Here is a 26,671-nt window from a genome sequence, read left to right on the forward strand (position 1 = left end):
AGAATTAGTACCTGATACAACCTCAAGTCCATATGTGACTTGAGACATTAAAAGGGAATATGCCAACTTATATCTAATATGTTGAGGGTAATATACATTAGTAGAAAATATTTTACGTAAAGTCTGCAATACCCTGGAAACAGTAATACCGATATGAGCAGCAAAATTCAGTTTTCTATCCAACATAATTCCCAAAAATTTTATTTGTTCAACAAATTCAATCCGCACACCACCAATAAAAATATCCAGATTAACATTAAATCTATCGAAAGGACTAAAAATAATCGCTTTTGTTTTTAAAGCGTTAATAGTTAAGAAATTGTATGTAGTCCAGTCAAAGATAAGCCGAAGGGAATAGTCAATATTACTACGTAGAACATCAGCAAAATCTCTATTGCAACTAAATAGTAAGGCCACATCGTCTGCATATATAAATGTTTTACATACAGAACTATTAATTATACTCGGTAAATCATTGACATAGATATTAAACAACACAGGTCCCAAAACAGAGCCTTGAGGAACACCAGAGTGAAGATGTAATGTACCAGACTCGACACCATTAAGGTTAACAAACTGCGATCGTTCATTAAGATAGGATAGAATAAGTTTACAGGCCGACGCAGAAAAACCAAATTCAACCCGAAGTTTATCAATCATTCTTCGATAATTAATGGAGTTAAATGCCTTCGATAGGTCCAATGAAACAAGAATACTAAATTTATTATCATTAATGTCTTTCCTAATAGAATCTGTAAGATCAAGAAGAAGTGAAGTGGTATTATAACCTCGACGAAAAGCATATTGTGAGTGGTAAATTTTTTTAGATGTAAATTCCAAAATTTGGTCCTTTAAAAGATGTTCCATTACCTTAGAAAGAGCAGGAAGGACAGAAATTGGCCTAAGATCGTCAGGTCCATTAATAACTTTAGACTTAGGTATCGGAACAACACGAGCAGTCTTCCAACCAACAGGAAACTTAGATGTGGTCAAAATAGAATTAAACAAATGAAGGAATAGAGCAGACACATATGGAAATATCATTTTAATAAATTGAATAGAAACGCCATCAGTACCAATAGAATTGGAATGTACCTTATTTAAAGCCACTAACACTTCATATTCATCAACACATCTAAAGGAAGCACCAAATTCAGAGAATTGAAGATGACCAAAATCAACATTTAGACTCCCATCCCCTCCTAAAGAGTTTACAAAATAATTGTTAATCATATCAGCATCAAAAGTACAATTAGGAACATCACTGCCAACACAGCCATAATTCTTAAGAACTCTCCACAAGCCAGCAGAATCAAGTCTGTTAAATAACTTAGAAAAGTGTCGCCTCTTCTCAACACGAATAGCTTTTTTCGCTCTGTTGCGATGTTTGCAAAATATTCTCCAGTTTATAGAAGACTTATTACGTTTATATGCTAAAAAAGCCAAATCCCTTAGAGATTTAGCTAATACAACTCTGTTAGACTTCATCCAACAATCATCATTATATTTTATTCTTTTCCTAACTTTAGGAACAAAACATAATAGAGATTGTAATAAGGCGCCAATATTTGAGCATATTATGTCGACATCACTAGAACCATAAATATCGCTCGAGTCAAAGTCAGACAAGAAGCTCATTATCCCATCCCAGTCTGTACATTTATAATCCAGGTATTCAATATACTCATTTACATGGATAATATTAAACTTGAAACATGCAAAAATTGCAGCGTGACGGGACAAAGCAGGATATAGATATTGATCTGAAAAAAGCAAAGCAGAGGAATCACTAATTAACATAAAGTCAATTAAAGACGTACTATGGTGTGCAACATCGAAGTGTGTGGGTTTACAATTATGAATAATACTCAAGCCCATACTAGTACATAAGGAACGAAAAGTAGTTGACTTAAAGCTGTCAAATAGGTTGTAGTTAAAATCACCGACAATAATTATATTGGAATACATAGAGAGAAGTTGAAAATGCTCAGACTCAAAAGTATCTATATCTCCATAAGGCAGATAAACAACACCAAATAGAATCTTCAGCTACCGAAGTAAATTTCCAAAAATAATGACTCACAAGACCCAACTACAGACGATTTAAATACAATTCTAAATTTTATGTGGTTCGAAATAAAAATACCAACACCGCCGCCCCTCGAACCATGACGATCATTACGGCAAAATGTATAGCCCTGGACATGGACAGAGGAAATGTGGGGTTTAAGCCATGTTTCAGAAATAGCAAAAACATCCAATAGAGGTCCATTTAAAAGAAATTTGAATTCATCAAACTTAGAAGAGTTAGCTGAAGGTCTAATGCTTTGACAATTTAAATGCGCTACTTTGAAATCATTCATATAAGGTAGCAAAATATTCTTAATTTGAGTACTGCTATTAATCAACGGACCAATGTTATTATCAGAAAACATCAAAGTAATTGAAAAACATTACGTGGGGAAAACGAATAGAATAAGAAAAATAAAGATAATAACTATCTAATATATTAAACATTTTACAAATGTATTAACATTAACTAACTAACAGCCAGTCTTAAGTAAATATGAGATCAAATTAAAAAAAAATATATAATACTGAATAATAAAAAGTAAGTAAATATATAATACATATGTATGTATAAATCATATATCAAAAGGAGAGAGAAAAAAAATCATTAAGTGGTTGCTACATTGCCAATAGAAAATACATAAAATATGCTTTGATATATACATACATATGTAAAATAAAAATATAAAAAGAAGACAATTTTCATTCAGCCCCCTCAGGATTCAGCAATCCAGCACATTCTTCAGTATTATAGGTTACCACATCTCCATCAGAAAGAGTTAATTTAGCCTTAACTTTATCTGTGTTAAGAATTTTGAATTTAGTTATAATTTTACGCTGAAGCAAACTACGGCAAATTTGGTTAAGTTTTGAAGCAGCAGGAGAAAAATGATCGTTGAGATATACACGATTATTAATATCGCCGCCCACAACATCACACACCTTCAGCAAACGAGTTTTAAAGTATTGCTTCATTAAATTATCCCGTAAATGTACGCTATTAAATTTTACTAATATAGCTTTACGGTTGTGCATATAGCAAACGTGATTAATATCACTACGGGAAATAGTAATTTCGTAATTTGAACAAATGTTTATAGTTACGCTAATTAAATCATCCAGACCACTAGGCAAACCAATTACAACAATATCAGCACGATTCAAACGTTTATGTAGTACATTGTTCTCATCTTCAAGAACCATAATTTTGGAACATGTGGAAGCATCAACTTGTTTTATAAGCTTACTGCAATTAATAATATCAGCTTGCAGTTCCTTGCGATATGATGACATCTCCGATTTCAACTCATGAAAAGTTTCAGTAAAAGCACGTTTAATGTTATCAACATCATCTTGTTTGCGTTGCATATAGTCATCAATTTTCTTATCAATGCTAACAATTTCATCATGAAGTCTTTTTTCCATATCTTGCAAGCCAGATGTCGAATAGGAACAGCATTTGTCGCAAAGAAAAACAATCGATTTTATTTCCTTCAACGTTTTTAGTGTATCATCATTAATCTTAGCACACTGGGCATGGAACCATAAATTGCAGGACTTGCATAACACACTAGTATGAGTTTTTCCAATGACTAGATTACAAGTACCACACTTACAAGTTTTGGTGGAAGGCATCTTGTTGCAACAAAAATAAAAGATATACAAGTTTATAAAATGGCAGCAAAACTATGTTCTGTATGCAATATATGGGTATGTATCTTTGTTGTACACAAATGATCAGCAAAAAAAGCAAATGCAAATCAACAACAACAGCAGCAGCAACTTATAAGATGTTTTAACGGCGGGAGAAATTATTAATTGTTTAAATTTTTATTTATTACAGTAGTTAAACATTAATATAGTTAAACCAAGAGTAATTTAAAAATTATTAATGCAAAAAGCACAATAAAAATTTATTTAGAAAAAATGAAAAAGACCAGCTGTCAAATAAATACGTCTACTCAGGCAGGGTTGCCATCGCGAATATTCTATGAAGAATAATGTTTTTAAATATTGTTTGTCAGTAACTTAATATTACCCTTGTGGTTTATGAAAGTATGTTGAGATAATGTTACTTAAAATGCATAATTTTTCATGCAAATGCTACATTATACGAGCACTTAGGATTTACGTTGAAAGCGATTCATTGTAACTTTTAACACCTGTATCGTTAAAGGTGGATTGTAGTTGAAGAAGATGCTACTTAATAATCAATATTGAATGGAAATGGCTAAGTAGAGACAGATGTTTAGATAGAAATATTAAAATCAAAAATTAAACATAAGCAAACAAAATATATAAATTTAGATAGAATTTACTATATTAATCGTTTATATTAAATTGGTTATAACTTGTATTAGGCTTCAATATAATTCAGCTCTATGAGCTTCATAAGTACCTCCTATTCTTAAGTTTTAACTTTATTGAATACAAATATTTTCTAGTCATTTTAAAATATTATTCTCTTAAAGAAGACTAGTTTATTATAGCCACTTTGAAATACACTCGTAATAAAAATAAAATATAATCACTTTACATGACTTTTAATCGCATCAATTTAATCAATTTCTTAAACAAACCATTTCATTTAAGAATTATTACCATACTTTTGCTCTTTTAAAGTTTTATTACATTCATAAGATTTGGTAATTTATAAGCCATTCCACAAAAAATATTTCCCCCACAAAAAAAATGTACTTATGTATGCCACATTCACATCCACATTATACAACATTTATAAAACATGGTAATAAAATTTCAATATCTTAATTTAATCTACTCCATGCTCTGTAAATACGCATAGTACATAGATACATTCCAAGAAGATAAATAAGTATTTCCAAACATTTGAACAATTTACGGTAGCAAATCCATTTAAATTTTGTACAAATTCCTTTGGATTGAGGGGCGTGTGTTTTGGATTGTGTTTAATATTAAAAAATATTTGTTCTCGTTATTTACAGGACACGTTTCTTCTATTTAAGTGTATTACAATTTTAAATGGAACAAAACTTAAATTTAATTTTATTTAAGATTTTCTTGTTCTATTTATTTGCAAGCAGAAACAAAAGGAATATAAAATGAGGGAAATAAAGAAAAGGAATTTTGAGCAAAACTTGTTGGGTAAGGATAACAAGCGAGGGGTGATTTGTAAGTTAGTGCTCTGTTTTTGATGAACTGAAGGTTTAAATAAGAAAGACAATCATTCATACGTGGACGATAGACATCATGGAGAGGAACCGTTTTTCTTTGATCAAATTCCTTTTAAAAACAAAAATTTTTCTGGAACATGCTACTTTCTCCCATACATTTAAAAATATATATAATTTTTTGTGAAAACTACGTTTACCTATATTATAGCGTCGCTGGTTTGTTCTAGTATATTTTAGGACTAGTTATAACCTATCTTGACCTAGACCATTTTCAAAAAAGCTTATTTAAGGCTTTTGGAAATACTTTTATTTTCTCCTTAAACAACACATACCTTAGGGAGGCGGGTTTACTTTAATATAAATTAAACCCTTTATATAGACAAAAAAGTTAAGCCCATAAAAAATGGCTAGTGAATTATTTTTTATTTTCATGTATGTCTTAAAAATGCGACATTTACAAACAATCGGTTTTTGTTTTTAATAAGTTCTGCATAATTTTGAAGAGGACATATCTGTATTTTTTTATTCTCACTTAGTTATTGAACATCAATTTTTGCAAACAAAGCGTCATAAACTAAAGCACCCCGATTACTCACCGAAACCTATGGTGAATGTGTTTCATCGGTTTCAATGTGCGATAGATGGTTTGTGGGGTTCAGAAATGGTGATGTTTACAACGAAGACAAAGATCGCCCTGGCCAGTCAAAGAAGTTTGAATACCAAGAATTCGAGATTCCATGAAGATCATAGGGTGCTACTCAGTCAGAAATTTCAAATCGTTATGAACTGAATCTGAGAGTACTCTAAGACGATTTTGATTGAAGCGAGCATTGACCGAAAAACGCTCAGAATATGCGGCCAGACATAAAACCGTAATATTTCATAATGACAAAGCTAGGCCACATATTACAATACCTGTGAAAAACTATTTAGAAAAAAGTGGTTGGGAAGTTTTGCCTCACTCATTTTATATTAATGAACTTGACAAGTCCGACTACTGGTTGTCGTTCTTGACCTCGAAATATGAGCTGTTCTTTTGGCACGGAACACATATATTGTCGGAAAGATGGGACAATAAAGATTGTTGATGACACCCTTGGCAGGTTAGAAAATGCATTTCAATTTGCTGATAGTCTAAAAATTCAATTTCTTTGAATTATTACAGAGTAATTGTAATAAATGAACTTAAGCCAAATTAAAATTTACTTAATTAGTTATCAGTTTTAAAACTTTTAGGATTTGTGGAAAAACTGCAAGAAAATCTGTTTTAGTAGTGAAAAGTTAAAATAAAATTCATGACAGTAAATATGGCCAAATAATTTATTTTTCTCGAAAATTGCAAAATTTAAATTCCAGGTACGGAAAAACTATAGAAGATATTTTCATAATTTTGTCACATTTTTGTTCTCTATTATATTCTCAATAAATCTCAAATGAGATGATCAACAAATTTTGAAATTTGTTTAACAAAATTTTTAAAAATTTGAAAATGGAGTTTTGAAACTGCCATTAAAAAATAAATTTGTTCCAACGAAGCCAAAAACTCATATACAAGTAAATATGGATTTATATTAAGTAAAAATGAGCATTTATTTTAATATTTCTCAAAATATGTTAATTTTAATCTTCTATAAGAAAAACAAGTAACAATTTTATATTCGGTTCATTCAAATTTTATATTCGGTTCAGACAAATCCCTTCAAATCAGTCAAATCAGAGTATACTTTAAGAAAAATTATAAACATTTTTTTTTAATATTTACCTATTTTGACAAACTATCGGTCCGTTTTATACGTCGTTGGAAATCTTTGAATTTCCCTTCATTTGATAGCCATATTTTCTCTTTACAGGAATTAGTAATCGATTTATATGTCCAACTACCACAGCCGATTTTCCCGATTGTAAACAGCAACCAATGTAAGACTTTACCCGATATATGGATGTAGTAATAATAGTTGTATGTTATTTGGGGGCTACGGAAAGTTGATTTCAACCAGAGATCGAAAATAACTCGTCCATATACCAAAAAACCCAAATTGTGATTTATATTTTTGTGATAAAAATAAATAACTGAAAATAACAGTTATAAAATTATTTTTATTTAAATGGTATGGTGTGACCTTTATTCGTTTTTGTTGTTTTTTAATAGTTTGGTGTGAGATAAACAATTCATTTGTTCTTGTTCTTAATAACTGTTACTTTCTCTTTTATTTATATACAATGACATATTATTAGTAATTGAATGAATTAATAACAAATTGTTTATTTGTCATTACTCTTTGAATGCTTGTAAGGCATTAGTTTATTTATTAAAACTAAAACCTTAAGAACTAAACACTAAAATCTAACAAATAATCTAGAATACATGCGTACGATTATACGCATGCGATTAACCTTATCAATGCGTGTGGTTAACATACACACGATTGATAAGAATATTTCACTTAACGATAGGTGTGAAATGATAAGCGTCCCATTCATCATCTACACACAAGAGATACATGCAACATTCTATCTTTCACATATAAGGGTTGTTTTTATATTTTACCCATTATACGCATGCGTAACATAAATCATATTATTAGGAATATTTATAAAATAGTTTAATAAATGCCATGTTCAAATAATTTGAACAGTAATTTTTAACAAATTATGGAAATAATATGATAAGTATGAAGTAATGCAGTCTGAGTAACAGAAATGAGCAATTTTTTTTAAATTGTTATTAATCTTTTGATCAATTTTATATATTTAAGCATTAATTTGCATCAAATGCATTTTTGCGATTTATTTTTCATGTTCGCAAATAAAAGTCACAAGCTGGCCTTTACGAAAAAAATAAATTATAAATCACTCATTCAGATTATTTGTGTTTGTCTCTTTTCTTTTTCTCTCAACCCCAAATCTACAATGTTCTGGAATAAATCACTCTCTCAGTGATATATCACAAAAAAATTACTTTTAAATGGCTGCGAATGAGAATATACCATTGAAATGAAAGTGAACCCGTTATTTTTGGTCTCTGATTTCAACATACAGATGAACACACGGATATAGGTATATCTACTCCATTGTCGCTATAGCGATTCAGAATATACATACTTTATGTTATCGAAAATGTGGAAATTATAAACGGAAACTTACTTGAATGGTATGAAAATAAGTGAGAATTGAAGACTGAAAAAATTCTAGAAACTCTGCAGGACAGTAGGAATATTCCCTTGTATTTTATATCTAGTTCATCCGTCCTTACTTTATTTGTATGACTATGTGCTCTGCGACCCAAATTAAGCTTTCTTTTCCGTATACCAGAAATACCTTTATTTCTTTATGTCCGTTGAAACTTTTCACTCCGGCAGTAATTAAAGTGTTCCAACTTTGAATGACTTTGCAAAATAATCTGTATACAAATCGTTCAATTTGGAACCAATGGATATGTTTAACGTAGATCTGTAGCGATTAGAAGTACGCATCAATGATACCCGAGACAAAAAATCCATTATAAAAAGTAACATAACATGTTGTCACTTAAGAAGATCGTGATGGTTGTTAAAAAATCATTCATCCTAAAATGTGCCCCATCTGATGCTCAATAGTGTAGCTTGATAGGGTAAATTGGTATCAATGACTGAATAATAAACAACAAATTTCTTAAGTGACATCAAAACAACATCTTTACGACTAACTGTCATTGAATCCTTTAGATTTAAAACTGTACATAGCTCTTTTGTAGGAGTAAAAAGGGACTGTAGCCATATTCACTTTTTCTATGAAATTTACTTTAAAGCTTAACTTAATATCCATTCCCCAGTTCATCGGAACAGATTAATAAAAGAAACTTGCTGCAAACACAATAACAACATCACCAGCAATGACAAATTCTTTACTGTCGTGATACTCGTGGGATTTTTTTTTATGGAATTCAGTGCAAGATTAGGTGTAAATGTTGGCAAAATACCGCAAATTACTGAATATCTCAAACATCCATTCGATGTTCAAGAATTTTACTGAAAGATTTCTCATAATGTGCAAATTATTGCGGAGAAAACTGATTTGGAGCAGTTGTTTTAAAAAACTTAGTCCATAATCCTTTCTCGACTTATTATAGATCTATAGATAATACTGATGTTTTTACACCTTGAAGGAGTATATTATTACTTAAGACAGCATGAGTAAATCCTCAGTGAAACAATGAACTTTGATAGATAACAGACTGAGAGCAGTTGTTGTAAGCAGAACACAGTCTATAATCCTTGCTAGTGTTATAGTCCTTTGTCTTCAAAATGAAGATGTTCCTCCTGTCCTTACTATATTAGACAATTTAAGATAGCATGAGTAAATCCTCACTGAGACACGGAGCTATGAGTTCCGATTAAAGTCTGTAGTTCTGCCGATATAATGCCACTTGTAGATAAAAATATCCTTTTCGAATGGATAAAAGATTCAGAGTGCAATTAGCATGTCTTTATGGAATAGTTGCGCTCAAAATATCCTTAATATTATAGCTAATAGAATCCTTATTTCAAACATATTCGCCCTTTCAATTGAGACTGCATAGCTGAAATGTTTGCTACAACTATCAATGGCCTTGATACACCATAAAAATTACTTAAAAGTTAAACCTCGTTATGGAATATTGAGCACTATCTACAGTTTTGTGTTGTTTAAAGTAAAAAATGTAGGTGTAACTACATAAGAGATGTGTATATCTAGCAATTTTACAACTTTTCAAATACACCTCCATCCCACACAGACTACAAATTGTTTACGGTGGTAACGACTTGGAGTAACATTTAAACGAAAGATGTGTTCTCGATATATTGTTCATTTGTTCTTGTGCTTTTTTTGTTGTTGCTATTGTTACTATTCTTGTTGTTGTAGAAGTTGCAGCTGATGTTGTGTAGCTGCTATATATAAAGGACCCTATAGAATACTAAATATACCTGCATACTTATATATAAAATACAACAGCATATTTTAAAATCATTCTTCAGCAAAAGTTTTTGTAAAAATTTTACCGATTTTTTTTTTTATTTTTTTTTTTTTTTTTTTGGTTTTCTTTAGGTGTTTAAAGCATTTTTGGTTTCACTGCACACAGTCAACTGCAACAGAATGATGACAAAATCCAAACAAAAAGTAGAGCACATGGATAAATGATATTGTAATATTGTAAATAGGTGAAGAGAATAAATGAAGAGTTTACTTTTCATTTGCAAGACATTTTGTTATGATGACAGCAGAAATTTCTAAGAATATTTGAAATTCTAATTATAAGAAAGTAAAACTTAAAAAAAAAGTTTTTGTTATAGATTTCAATAGAGTGGCCGACATAAGTTGAAGTGAAATGAAACTAAGAGCTATGGGTTTATTAGGAAAAGTGTTTACGGAATTATTATATAGAGTGCTATATAAGTATTAGGCGAATTTTGTGTAGATTTTATAAAAAAAAATCATTTAAAAATTTTAGTTTTATTTCAGATATTTTGATATAATTTTTTCAGCAATTTATATACAAATTAAATTAACTTAAGAATAACAAATTTATACTTTCGTCTTTTAAAACCTCAGTTTAATTTATCTTATATAGAAATTCTATTTTATTGAAGTCCATAGAGTTAGGAAATACGTATAGCTTTTCTTGATCACATCGTTTAGTACTTTTTATATTAGCAACTGCAAAAATGCAGTTTTTAGTTCATATAAAACATGTGTGTGTCCAATTTCATCACGATATTAATTATTATAAGACAGTAATGAATGTTCAAGTCATTTTCTGAGTGGACCTTGTATATGGATTAGGGACAAATATTTTTCGATTTTCGGCAACAACGTTTTATCAGGATGGGCGTATAATCAACATATTTATGACTGCTCCAACAATATTTCGGGGGAGGGGAAATTTGTATGGAAGGTAAGTGAAAACTTTTCAACAGGGAATGTTTGTGGAAATTTTTGACTGCTTTTTGTGTGTGCCCTATCGGGTTTTCAACAAACATACAGACTGGTTTGTATAACCAACACTCAGGGTATACAAGGGGTATACCCTGAGTGTTGGTTATACATATATGGTTATACATATATATGCAGTGCTAGGAAATAATGTTATGAGAAGGAGGAAAAAGGGAGTAGTGTTTGTTGACGTTTGACATGAATTGATGAATATTATATTCCGCCGGACATACGTTGGCAGGTAGTAGATTTGAGTACCGACCGCACGACACATTCTAGGGAAAACTTTTTTTGGTCGAACTGCGCGTATTAGGTATGAGATTACTTATGTCTACTGAGCAACACCCGTGATAATATCTGTAAAATAAGGATAAGCTGCCTACATTCCGACGATGTTCTAAAGTATCAATAAACCGGCTAACATTTTGACCACCTATAAAATCAACCACCCTTCTTTGAACCCGCTCCAGCAGTTCTAGACTTGACCTTGCAGCTCCGGCCCATATGTGGGAATTATATTTCATTTTTGAACGAATGAAGCTTGTGTATATACGAAGAAGGTCGAAAGGGGACCCAAGCACCTAAATGTTTCCTTCGCAACATCGAATATTTGACTATTCCAACGGACGTCACACTGTATTCTCGTACCTAGAATCAAAAGGTTATCTGAAACTCTAACAGTTGTGTTACCTATATGAAGACTTGATTCTGGTGAAATCTGAAGACGTTTATGTGTCAATAGGCAGCACTGAGTTTTGAGTGCGTTGAAATTAACTCGGTTCAATTCACCCCATCTGGAGATTGTTGTAAGGTCACGATTTATCGAGTCGTCCATATTCAAATCGCTCATGAAAATTAAAAAAGGGAACGAGAAAGAACAGAGCCCTGGGGGACTCCAGAGCTCAATATGAAGTTATTGCAGCAAATCCCATCTATTAGTCCCGGTCCACACTGTGAAACATTTGCTGCAAAACATTTTTAAATTCTCTTATGAAACTGCATTCGTGTCCACACAGTGAAGTTTTTGCTTTTCAGTTTTTGACATTTCTGTACAGTACGAATACGAACGAATAAATGTGGATGACATACTCAACAAAAACTTCATGTACATGAAACAAAGTTCCCTTTTTCATTCCTCTTTCCCCTTTCATCAACAAACTCAAATGTTTTGCAGCAAATGTTTCACAGTGTGGACCGGGACTTACTACCATTATAGTACGTCCATGAAGGAAACTAGAAATAAAACGAGAAATTATTAATTACACTGTCCAACAAATGCAGACTTTTTGAGTGGAACAGAATAGCGACCCCATAATTCTGAAAAGGCATATTGAGTAGATCATTTTTGTGGAATAAACTTATAGTCAGCTGGTTTGAATTTTTTAATACAGTGGGTCAAAATTTTAATTTTTTGATCGACAGTAGCATTATCCTAACTGAACAAAATTTTGTAAGTTAAAGTCTGAGAGAATTCTTATTGTCAGGGTTATATTGTGGAATTTTATGGAGATCATAACTAATCCAAAAATTGATTTTATCTGTAGATTTCAACGATAAGGTGTGAGCGATAACATTGACGTGAAAGACATTATGTTAAAGCCTAGATTCGGGGAATGATAATGGAGAACGCCTTATAGAAATCTGTCAAGAGTTTAATATAGTGATTGGAGGGGCAATATTTCCCCACAAATAGATTCATAAATACATCCCCTGATGGAAAAACTAAATTTATCGCATCTGTATACGACAGTTATGGAGAAGTTCGCTAATGGATGTTCATACTAAACGTAGCTTAGTCATTGATTTGGATCACGAACTGGTCATTGCTTCAATAAAATTAAGCTAAGCAGAAACTACAACCAAAATAACAAACAGTGGGTACGCAAGCGTTTTGATATGAATAAATTTGCCGATGTTAAGCAGCATTGCAGCTTTTTACAAAAAACTAGTGGAAACATTTTTGTTTTTTTTTTGGCATGACTTTCTAAACCAACTAACCGTTATTCTGTCAAGATTTCAAATATATATTAATTTTTGTTCCCGTGGCCAGCAATGGAAAATCAAACTAGTAAAAAAATTGTGCACAATTTTCTAAAAAATCCTACATGGTCAGGTGCAATGATAGCAAACAAATTAAAGTTTCAAAAAGTACTGTAAATGATGTTATAAAACATTAGAGAGGAACCTTAAGCAAGGGTCGTAGGAAAAATGAAACCGAAAAAATTTAGCAGAGGATACCAAGACCTTACAACGAAAATAGTGCGTTGTATTAAACAAAATCCTGGTTTGTCTGATAATGATCGCTCCAAAAAATATAAACCATTCGTTGTACAGCACGAAGAATACGCCTGGAAGCTGGCTTACGGTCATATCGTGGCATTAAATATCCAAATCGTACTGAAGGGCAAAATATTACTGCTGTAAAACGGTCTCGTTTACTTTACCAACAAGTTTTGACAGGAATGATGAAACGTATGTGAAAATGGACCTTAAACAGCTACCAGGACGTAAATTTTATGTTGCAGAGAGCCGCGGGAACGTCAATCAAAAATATAAATATACAAATATGGATAAATTTGGTAAGAAGGTAATGATGTGGCAAGCAATTTGCAGTTGTGGGCTTAAGAGTGATCCGTTTGTAACCTCTACAATTATGCTAAAATATTGCTACCCTTTGTTTGACAACACCATTATTCAATAAAGTTTTGGCATGATTTGGCTATCTGTCACTGTTCCAAAGCTGCCATGGATTGGTATTGAAGCAACAAAGTCTATGTAATACCAAAACATATGAACCCTCCCAATTGTTCCCAGCTTCGTCCAATTCAAAAATATTGGGCTATTGTCAAAGCTAAACAAGTAAAAAAGTATAGTCGGTCAAGCCCGACCATATGATACTCTACACGAATATAATTATGGACCAATCGGAATAATATTAGGTAACATGACTTCTGCATATATTAAACCTATTTGTGTTGAATTTTATTTGAATACCAACATTTTTAAGAAATCTACACTCATTAAAATGATTTACGGAAGTGGGCATTATATGGGAGCTATGACTAATTATGGACCGATCGTTATAAAATTTAGTGACATGATTTTTGTATATGGGGGAGTTCATGTCAAATGACCCAACTTTTAAAATCAATGTCTTCCGATCGGGGTGAAATTTACACCAAGGGTAGACCTATTGGATAGTAATACAGACACAATTTTTCAACAAGATCGGTCCAGAACTCTCTGAATTTGGCCAAACATGTGATTTTTCTCATCCATGTAACTTATTACCTATTGTTCTTAGCAAAATGTGTTCCAAATAGTTTAAATAGCTATTTCTTCAATCTTTTGAAAAAAAATATTTAAAAAAAAAATAAAAAATTGTTAATATTTTTTTTCCGAAATCGAAAACTTTTTTAACTTTTTTTTCAAAATGGGCCCTTTTATTTGTTGTTTTTCTTAAAATAAAGCTTAGATATTTTCCTTGAGGACCTAGTTGGTCGCTCAGTGGGATGCGAGTTCGATATCTATCAAAATAAATGCTTTGTAACTCAAAACATGAAATTTTTGAAATTTTTTGCAAAATCATTTTTTTTTTCAAAATGGACCCTTTTTAATTTTTTTTTGCTCAAAAGAAAGCTTAGATATTTTCCTTTCAGACCTATTTGGTCGCTTAGTGGGATGCGAGAGGGATATCTATTAAAATAAATGTTTAGTAACTCAAAACATGCAATTTTTCACTTTTTTTGCAAAATCGAACTTTTTTCCTCAAAAGAAAGGGATGCGAGTGGGATATATAGCAAAATAAGTGTTTTGTAACTGAAGATATACAATTTATTATTGTTTTTGGCAAAATCGAACTTTTTTCCAAAAGGATCTATTCCTTTAAGAACTTTTTGGTCTCTTAGTGGGATGCGAGTGGGATAGTATCAAAATAAATGTGCTAACATAAAAATTGTATGTCTTGACTCTCATCCCACTAAGAGACCAAAAAGTTCTTAAAGGAATAGACCTAAGCTTTCTTTTGAGCAAACAAAATTTAAAAATTTTATTAGGATACCAATATTTTTAAGAGATTTATGCTAGTTAAAGTGATTTCTGGAAGTGCGCCTATATGGTAGCATTGACTAATTACGGACCGATCATTTGCAAAATTTGGTATAGATATCTATATAAATAAGGTATTTATGAGAGCTTAACTATTTTCAGATAGATATCTATATAAATAAGGTATTTATGAGAGCTTAACTATTTTCAGATAGGGCAATCGTATGGGGGCTAGGAGAAATAAAGGACCGATTCTAACCAAATTCAATAGGTTTCGTCCTTGAGGCATTAAAGAAGCTTGTACCAAATTTTATCGAATTATCTTTGAAATTGCGACCTGTAGTTTGATTACAATGGACGGACTGACAGACGGATATCACTGAATCGACTCAGAAAGTGATCCTGAGCAGATTAGTATACTTTAAGGTGGGTGTTGGGACAGTATTTTGGTATGTTACAAACATCAGCTCTAACCCAATATACCCTCCCCACTATGGTTGTGTAGGGTATAATTAAAGAAAAATGGAAGTGCTATATCGACAATAAGAAAAATGTTATCTGCTTGGAGTAAATATGCAGCGCAGGTGTACTGAAAAGTTGTGCAAAAGTTAATGGGTACCATCAAGTCAAAAACTAGAATTTTTATTAGAAATAAAGATATTTAACTAGTTTTTTTTTGCATATTCATAATTGCTAATAAATAAGATTACATTTATGGTTGAACATTATTAAATCACATTTTTCTTTATGTAGATATTAAAGCTTAAGTGCGACCGAATTTTAAGCGAACAGTGCTTTATGAGGGAATTTAGAAACTCACTACAAAAATGTTTGTTGCATTGATCTTTCGAAACTCCCACTGCTGGCAAACCCTAATTTTACGAAAAGTAATACATTCAGTTGTTACGTAAATATTCGTATTTGCAAATGTTTATTCTGTGTAACTCGAGTTGTGTATAAGTATTATGTGTTGTATGTGTTCCATTTGTAAACTTAACAACTGACCTATATCAGTGTCAATTTATTTACATACTTCATTTTACACTGGCAACGTTGCTGTTCGCATTTTCAGTTTTTAGGAATTTTCTTGGTTTTTTGTATCGAAATAAAGATATTTGTTGATGTTGAAATGCAGGTAAATCCATGCCATCCTCATTTGTCAGTGACACATAAAGTCGACCAGCAGTAGTGAATACTTGAGCAGTCATGTTGAATTAAAAACAAATGAATGAATCGACAAATGAATACGAAATTTTTCCTTTTTATTATTTTTTTTTGTTTGTTCTTCTACTAGAAGTTTCCATTGAAGTGAAAATATGTATATATTTTTTTGATTCTGTGATTAATGCATGAATAATTTTTTGGATTTTTTTTCGTGCAACAAAATGTAAGTTTTATTATATTTTTTTTAATCAAAATATTTTTCAAGTTGTACAAAAAATGTTTGCATAAAAAAATATGGAATAATAAAAGGTATGGTTGAAATAATGTACTCATATTACAATGATAAATACTGCAGATGAAAAGTGATACAGTAGAATACAGTGGAAGGATGAGACTCATGAATATTGTAATATGTAAATGTGGAAAATCGATGACATGTTACAGTGAAATTTTACTGAATATGACAGATATGGTGTAAAATATGTTTGTGAAGTAGCAAGCAGACCTTGATCATTTAATTTATTCGCTAAAATTGATGGGAGTAATTCAACTTTTATTTTATTCAAAAACTTATTTTTATCCTGGGAGTGGTAATTTATGAAATACATGAGAAAATTATAGACGCTTTCAAGGTACATTTCAGTACTCAGAATGCAAGTTTCTTGGAATGAAGTCTCAGTTGTGATTATTTTCTTGGAATATATGATAACGTTCATAGATACTAGGGTTGTTTATTATTCAAAGAAATGTGAAGTATGAAAATGGGCAGCGGAAGATTTTAAGAACGCTATCTGAGCTATTAGAAACAACAAATGAAAATTTGTTTCGCATCAGCCATTCAATGTCTCCTACGAAGCGAAGAATATATTGAGGAGCTTCTGCTAAGCTTGGTCAGCCGCCAACTTTAACCGCATTCATTAAAGATGATTTAAATAAAACGCAACTCATTTACAAATTAAAATACTATATATCGGTTATGCGGTTTGGTATACAATATTAAAAGAACATGGTGTACCACATTACCTGCCAATTTTTTCAATGGCTTGTTTATGGGTGTTTTCTCTTTTTCCCAAATTTCTCTGAAACATGAACTTAAAAGACTTTTTTACTTTCATGTGTGTAAACCTAACACCTGTAGTAAAACACCAGCTGAAAACTGTTCCAATCGAATTAAGATTCTAAAAATTATAGTCAAATAAAAAATAGGTATACCACATTACCCGAACTTACTCTAGCAGTACAAACAAGTAAGAGTACTATATTCGGCCGTGCCGAATCTTAAATACCCTCCACCTAAATATGATGGTATAACAACTGAAATAATAGATATAACAATTGTTAGAAAGACTGGTTTACGCACAAGATATTTTATTTAAAAACAAGTAAGAAAGTATGGTCGGTCAAGCCCGACCATATAATACCCTACACCAAGTAAATGAGTAAAAATATTTTTCTTTTAAAATATCAATAATTTATATTCATGAGTGATTTTCGGAAGTGGGCCTTATATGGGAGATATGACCAATTATGGACCGATCACCTTGAAATTAGGTCTTGTGATTTATGTCTATATTAAATTTAACTATGTTGAATTTTGCGTGTATACCAACATTTTTAAGCGATTTATTCACGTTAAAGTGATTTTCGGAAGCGGGTCTATATGGGAGCTATGACTAATTATGGACCGATCGTAACAAAATTTGGTGACATGAATTCTGTATATATAAAACTTATCAGGAGCGAAATTTGTGTAGATACATGGATAAATTAAACATTTATGACCGATAAAGTCCAATTTCGAGGGGACTTTGTATGGGGGCTAGGTGAAATAATGGACCGATTTCAGCCAGTTTCAATAGGCTTGGTCCTTGGGCCGAAAAAGTAATATGTACCAAATTTGATCGAAATATCTTCAAAATTGCGACCTGTACTCTGCGCACAAGGTTTACATGGACAGCCAGCCAGCCAGCCATCCAGACGGACGGACGGACGGACATCGTTTAATCGACTTTAAGGTAGGGTATAACTACATAAAAATTGTATCTAATTCAGCAATTTATAATTGAAATTCATATTGGAATGTATGAAATTTAACAATTCATATACTTAATAATTAGTTAATACGTTTGGATCAACATTTTTCCTTTTTAACATCAAGTGAAGAAACAGATTATAAAAAAGGGTATACAAATATATTTAGACAAATTTAAAAATATTGGGTTGTAGGATTTATATGGGAGCTATGACCTACTATGATTCGATTGTCATAAAATATTTTAACGTGATTTTTATGTATTTATATGGGAGCTGTTGCCAATTATGGACCGATATTCACAAAATTCAGTAGTATGATTTGATCTGTGTACTATTTTGGTTCAATATATGGAAGCTATGACCTATTATGGGCCTAAGTATTTGATGGCTATTTTTGTAGAATTTCATATGAACAACGCTATTAACAAGAGTTGACCTTATATGGGAGCTATGCCAAATTATGGATCAATATTTAAAAAATCTTGTAGTACGATTCTTGGATACAAATTAGTGTAAAATTTCGGTTCAGTACAGATTATTTTGGATATTTGTGCAGGTTAATGTGTTTTCCGGAAGTGGTTCTTATATGAACTCTATGACCAATTCTGGACCTATCATCGTAAAATTTGGTACATAGGTTTTTCCATATATTGAAGAAATTTGTTTCGAATTTCAAGCTGATAACTAAATTTGTAAAAAAATTATGAGGATTTGAGGGAGTGGATCTTATTTGGGAGCTATGGTTAAATATGGACCGATATTCACAAAATTCAGTAGTATGATTGCTGGATAAAAATTTGTGATCTGTGCGTAATTTCATTTTATTAATATCAATTTGTTTTAAATATTTATTAAGGTTACTATCTTTTTCGGAAATGGCCCTTATAGGGGAGCTATGACCAATTATCGGCCAATCTGCATACAATTTATTACAGTGATTTATATGTATATGAGTTTTGTTTTTGTCGAATTTTAGCATGATAAAGATATTTATAAGAGATTTATGAGTACTTAAGTGATTTTCCGAAGTGGACCTTATATGGGAGCTATGGTCAAATATGGACCGATATTCACAAAATCCTGTAGTATGATTTCTAAGTATAAATTATGGATCTGTGTTAAATTTTGTTTTGATATTGATGTTTTTTAGATATTTATGTAGGTTAATGTGTCCTTATATGGGAGCTATAACCAATTATTGGCCGATCTTCATAGAATTAGGTATAGCAATTTTGGTATATATGGGGACTATTTGTGACGAATTTAAACTCAATAGCGACATTTATAAGACATTTATGCTTATTTAAGTGATTTTCGGAAGTGAACTTTATACATAAATAAATGGGCTATGGTCAAATATAAGCCGATCCACAAAAAATTTGGTGTTGTGAATTTTTTAAGCACTTAACTTAGTTTTCCTGAATTTGCTGCGGATACTGCAATTTTGTAGGCATTTACAGACCATAGAACCATATTTCTATTTGTTTGTATTTGTATGGGGGCTAGGAGTAATCATGGACCGATTCTTATAATTTTTACCAGAGTTAGTCCTTTTAACATAAATATAACGTATGTAAAATTTGATAACATAAAATATTTTAAAATTATCAAGTTTTTTTTTTAGGTTGTCTCACATTTTGGTTCATATCTCTGGTTCCACTGAACCGATTTTGCTGATAATTTTGGACGTGAGCGTGTTTTACACAGACAGACAGACGGACGAAGCTCAATCGACTTAGTATTTCATAAGGATCAATAATATATATACTTTGTTGGGTCTCAGATGAATATTTCTTAATGTTACACACGGAATGACAAACTTATATATACCCTCCTATATTGCTTACAGGCTGAACTTCCAAATAAAACAAGTCTAGACTTGCAGACCAGTCAACATCAGGCGAACTATATACGAGTACCGCTATGTATTTTTGTAAGTACTTCGTTCCTTGTACTTCGGACTGCCATGTTTGCATCTAAAAATGTTTTTCTCACAGTCATATCGTTAACTTCTAAATTTAATTCTGTTTTTATTTGCCCGACGGATTCTAGCGATATTTCTATTGTCCTGAGGTCCAGTCTTTCATTAGCGTTTTATATAGTAGATTTGAATATCTGGATAAGATTATCCCTCTTTTCTTAACATTAAAATTAATTTTCGTTAAGCAATGTTTTACCCGACTCACTAAAACAGGAGTTATAGAAAAAAATAACTTAATTTAACATTGAATGTATAATAACATCATAATTTTAGAGATTATTGGTAATGAACTTTTTATTTATGTGCCCTTTTTCTATAGCGAACGAGAACTTTGAGTGTAAATTTAACATGTGTTTTTTTATTGTAACAAAATCAAAATACATGTAAAACGTCTACTCAAAGCACTCGTTCGCTATAGATAAACAGCACATTAATTTGAAATAAAATTTTTAATTTGGCTTAAATTAATTTATTGTAATTACTCTGTAATAATTCAAATAATACCACTGCAGAATTAATTTTAGACAATTGGCAAATTGAAATGTATTTTCCACCCTGCCAAGGTCATCATCAACTATCTGGGGGCACAGTCTGAACTATAAAGCGGGTGAGGCAAATCTTCGCAACCACTTCATTTTAAATACTTTTTAATTGTAATGTAATTTTTTTGCAACATTTTTCTTCATGCTTACACATTGTTATTCCTTTTACAAAACAACATTTATCCCCGGAAATATCTCGTAAAAAATCAAATTAAAATTTAATTCAACAAGCACCACTTTCAATACTTACCGTTGGTCATGGTGATGATGTTTATTCGCCGATGAAAATGTATCAAAAATATAATTAAGCATGGGTGCATCCGTTTTATGAGCTTTGGACAAAATGTGTTTGCTATCAACTTTACGCGCTGAAATTCTAGTTGTGCCCGTATTAATTCTGCTACTATTTCCATTGGCAGTGACAGGCTCTCCCATACTTAAGTTACCAGTGGCATTAAAACTCCCACTATTGCTGCTGCTGCTGCCACTACTACTTGAAGAGCCTTTAGCATTTGAACTTGTATACTGTGATGACAATTTTGTGGCTGTATCCTTATTATGTTGATGCTGATGTTGTTGTTGCTGTAGTTTCGATGTTGTCGTCCTGTTGGCAGACACTATAGTGGCATTCACATTGTCAACTGTCAAGTGGCTGTTGGTATTGTGCATATTTTGTTCATTTCCTTTATGCCTGAGGGCAGTGGCCGCTGCCGCCACTGCCTGATTTGGAAATGGTAAAGTTGATGTGGAAACGGAAGCGGTTGTGGATGTGGATGAGGATGCTGATGCGGACGAGAATGATTTTAATTCTGTTGTTAGGGATGCTGTTGTATCATTTAATATTGTTGTTGCTGCTGATAATAATGAAAGTGATGATAAAACATCTAATTGAGTCCTGTTTAAATGCAACCTCGTAGGGTCATCATCTTCACCATCTGTTAATATGGGCGACATAGATGACAAGGATGTTAGTAATGATGATGATGATGACGATGATGTTGACAATGATAATAGTTTTCTAGTTGTACTTGTTATTTTAGTTGTTGTTTTAGCTGGATTCATAGTGGGTATTATTAATTTCGTTGTTGATGTTCTGCTTATTGTTGCTGTAGTTGCTGGTAGTTGTGTTAAATTGCTAGACAAAGCAATATGTTTTGTCATGATGTAATTCCTTAACAATCCGCTTTCATAGTTGTCACTGTCATCATTCAAAGTATCGATTTCATTGGAATCTATTTTTTATAAAAAAATAGAAATAGGAAGAAAAGAAGAAACAGAAAATAAAAGGTCAAAATGTGAAGAGACAAGCACATTTATAAAACTTTTGTGATGTATTAACTTCAACTAGAATTAGTTTTATGTGTGGGTGAAAAATATACAGTGAAGAGCAAAATTTAATTAATTTTAATTTATTCAAAGTTTAATTTCTGGTCTTCGTCTAAATCTGTCGACTCTATAAATTACATTTTGGCGCTACATCAAATTTCCATTCTTAAACAAATTTTAAAAAATTTCAGTCACAATAAATGACCGATTTTAATAATATTTGTTTGTTAGTTAAACACTAAAGGAAAAGCCATATGATATCTTTTACGAGTCAAAAATACTTGATACTGAATTTAACAATTGAGAAACATTCATAAGAAACTTATATTGTTTGGGAGTATTTCAAAAAGTACTGCTTCAAAAAAGAAAACATTTAAAATAAGCTGTCAAGTATGTATTACTACGTTTATGCGTAGCCTATTCGCAAATAAAAATAATTTGCAATTAACTAACTCTCTGTTTATATGTCACTTTGGTTACGGAAAATTCTTATATTTTTAAATGCAAAAATGAAAGAATTAAAAATTCTTGTTTGTCTTGCAATCCAATTAATGCAAAAATGCAATGAAATATTTAAAAAATGAAAGAAAAACTAAAAATGTTAAAAAATTAATCGTTAATCAGGCATTTTACAGGAATACAATAACAAAATACACACAAAAACCTATACAACTTTGAATTTGCAATGATGCAACACCATTCACACATAATAGTTAACTCCGCTATTATGGACAACTTTTACAATAGCGTTGAACTCTCTAAGTTTCTGCTACCCTATAACACATACAGTACAGGTACACTATGAGCAAAAAGTAAAGGAAACTCAAAAGCTGGTACTTAAGGGGGAATAACGTCAATGCCAGGATTACATGTCTAAGTGTCGTGATAAGCGTGACGTACTTTTCATAACAACTGAACTTGTCAAAATTAACAATAAGTGGCAAAATGAGGTATTTAAACCAAGGGAGATCATAACTTATAACAAATATATGTTTGGCATTGACTAAATGACAACTTACTATTCGTCGCAGAGTAAGATTATCCCCGAAGCAAATGTGGATATTATTAGAAAAATTAAAAAATAAAAAATACTAAAATTTAAATTTTTTGTTTGTATTTTGGGAATTGCGGGATTAACTTTTATAAATCCTATATTTATATTCACCTTTAGAATGACTTTTAAAAAACCGAATTACCAAATTTAATTGTGATATGTTAACGAACTCCTGATCATATCTTTTATTAAATATTATATATTTACGAATTCTTCAATTTCAGAATATTTTGCAAAAACGTGATATTAAAGTATTATAAAGGTTTGATAGCGACCATATTGTTAGAGCTACATATTTCGAATTGGCTGTCATTTATTCAGTATCTTTTGGCAAATTGCCCACTCCATTGGTCAGTTGGACATTTTGGATGTGTGCCATTGTCTATAATTTTTCTTAAAAAATTAAAAATATGTATGTTTTGAATTTGTTTATTTAAATTAAATATTAATGAATTCAAAAATATAAATTATTAAGTTAAATGTGGTTATATGTATTAAGTAGTTACTTTAGAAGAGTTAAAATAGATTTATCGAATTTCAGTGTCTATCAGCATATGTGTAGCATTATGCAAGCGTGTCCTCAATGTTATCATCACATTTCATATTCCTCCTACTCCTACTGCTGATAATATCTTTGAGGGATTATTTCTTTTTCATACAAATTCCTTAAGTCTCTAAATTTTTGAATTGGAGAGAATTTACCTAACAAAGAAATTCATAAAGAAGTATATATCCTTTACCAAATTATACTTTAAAATAAATTTTTTAAGTAAACAAAATTTAAAAATGGTTTTTAATTTTTTTTTCGAAATTGTTTTTAATATTTTTTTTAAAAAATTTAGCTAACAAATAAATTCATAAACAAGTAAGTAAGCAATATTCAGCTGTGTCGAATCTTATATACCCTTCACCAAATTATTCTTTTTTTTTTAATTTTTTTTCGAAATTGTTTTTTTAAAAAAGTTTTTAATTTTTTTTTTTAAAAAGAATATTTAACTAAAAGCGAATTTACAAAGAAGTTCATAAACAAGTAAGTGAGCTATATTCAGCTTTGTCGAATCTTATATAACCTTCACCAAATTATACATTTTTAAAATTTTTTTTTTATTTTTTTTAGAAAAGTTTTTTGAAATTTTTTTCTTAATTTTGTTCAATTTTTTTTATTTTTTTTTTTTTTTGGAAAAAGAATTTTTGACAAAAAATTTTTTTCGAGTTAAAAAATATTTTTTCCGGTTTTGACCCATTGTAGGTCCAACTTACTATAGCCTTATATACATCGTTGCAATGCACTTTGAAATATCTATCATTAGATATCCATATTGGTTATATTAATGACTAGTAATCCAGATATATGTAGATAAAAAATAGGCCAAAAATTGAGGTTGTCCTGGTTTTTTCCTTACAACTCAGCCATTTGTGGGCAGAGCCGGAAGAATTCCCTATATATTGATGTATAAATTATGTATATTAGTTATTTGGGGGCTACGGAAAGTTGATTTCAATATACCGACCGACAGACGGACATGGTTATATCGACTTCCCTATCTATAACGATCCAGAATATATGTAATTTGTGGGGTAGCAAATGGAATGACAAACTTAAATATACCGTTGCCACTCATGGTGAAGGGTATAAAAATATGTTTGAGTACTTAACAAGATTTTTATGAATGAATATAACATTCTAAATTCTCTGCAGAATGTTATATATCAATGGATATGGAATTTTGTCTATTTTTCAAAAATATTTACAACTTTTGACAATTAACAAAAGCATGGAATACTTTTTTGTAAAATATGACAAAAAATGCTTTTTATTAATTTTTTGCAGATATAAGAATTTTTCAAATTGAAATAAAATTTTTATTTATGAATATTTTTTAATGAAATTTTACAGTTATATAGATTTTTCTATTGAAAATGGAAAAATAAAAACAAATTTTGTTATCAGGAATGCCGCAATTCCCAAAAAAGTTTTGAAAAATGAAAAATATTTGATTTTTTTGTTTTTCGTCTAAGTATAACATCCAATCCAGAGTCGAGGTTATCAGAACCCTTCACAAAATAATTAAGAACATATTGAGCCATCTAAAATGGGTTATTTTATTTTGACATTGACTATGCCATTTGAGAATTTTTGCAAAAATTTTAATTTTTTTTTTTTTTAAATATTTGATGTTTTCAAAATGTATAAAATCCTTTTACACCTTCTTAGAAATAATTTTTTATACCCTTCACCATGAGTGGCAAGGGTATATATAAGTTTGTCATTCCGTTTGTAATTTCTACATTCTTCCGGCTCGGTTGCTATTTAAAATCGAGAAAATCGGTCCACAAATGGCTGAGATATAAGGAAAAAATCAGGACAACCTCGATTTTTGACTTATATTTGACCCATATCTGGATTACTAAATCATTAATATAGACAATATGGATATCAAATGATAGATATTTCAATGACCTGTGCAACGACGTATATAAGGTCATATATATCCATAGTAAGTTGGACCTACAATGGGTCAAAATCGGAAAAAATATTAAAAACAAAAAAAAATCGGAAATAAATTAAAAACTAAAAAAAAAAAAAATTTAAATTAAAAAAAAATTTTAAATTTAAAAAAAAAAAATATTAAAAAACAATTTCGAAAAAACAACTGGAAAAAAAATTAAATTTTGTTTACCTAAAAATATTTAAAATTTTTATTTTAAAGTATATTTTGGTGAAGGGTATATAAAATTCGGCACAGCCGAATATAGCTCTCTTACTTGTTTTTTTCATTTAAAAAAACAAATTTATAAAAAAACGCCGTTTACGATAATTTGGCGCTAAGGGCTCGATATCTTACACACACTTTGTTTTATTTAAATTTAAAGATAGGAAGCACTTTATAATCACCCCTTTACATTTAGTTACCTTTCTGGCGATATCAACCATCAACCGTCAACAGCATGGCCAGATGCAAGACAATTTTCTAAGCGATGATTTTTTAAAAAAAATCACAATTGGTTGGCAAATTGTATTTCTCCTCAAAAAAAACTAAATCTTTATTTTGTAACCCTTTTAAAACACTTATCTAATTTTAAACTGTATAAGTACTTTAGCACTCGAAAATATCCTGAATAAAGTGTTTACTTGTTTGTTGTATTCATCCTTCTACACTCTTTCATAATGTCCAATTTTTGTTCACATTTGTCTGAGCAAATTCTGTTTTTTGTACTGATGTTCACTACCACTCGATTGAGAAAAGCAATGACCAAAAAATAAAAAAAAACTTGTTGAAGAAGGACATTTAGATAAATGACTACCATTAGTCATTTATGATATCGACATAAAGATGGTTGTTTTAATTAA

General features: G+C 30.7%; 1 protein-coding gene across 1 annotated transcript in view; it reads right to left on the reverse strand.

Annotated features, from left to right (window-relative positions):
• dpr20 (defective proboscis extension response 20) overlaps positions 1-26,671 on the reverse strand; it is a 123,507-nt gene that overhangs the window by 41,862 nt on the left and 54,974 nt on the right. The window contains exon 2 of the mRNA XM_065505809.1: positions 21,190-22,171. Within this exon, the coding sequence (XP_065361881.1) occupies positions 21,190-22,171 (982 nt within the window). The remainder of the gene's footprint in view (positions 1-21,189; positions 22,172-26,671) is intronic.

This window comes from Calliphora vicina, chromosome 3, assembly GCF_958450345.1.
Source record: "Calliphora vicina chromosome 3, idCalVici1.1, whole genome shotgun sequence".
Taxonomy (NCBI): Eukaryota; Metazoa; Arthropoda; class Insecta; order Diptera; family Calliphoridae; genus Calliphora; species Calliphora vicina.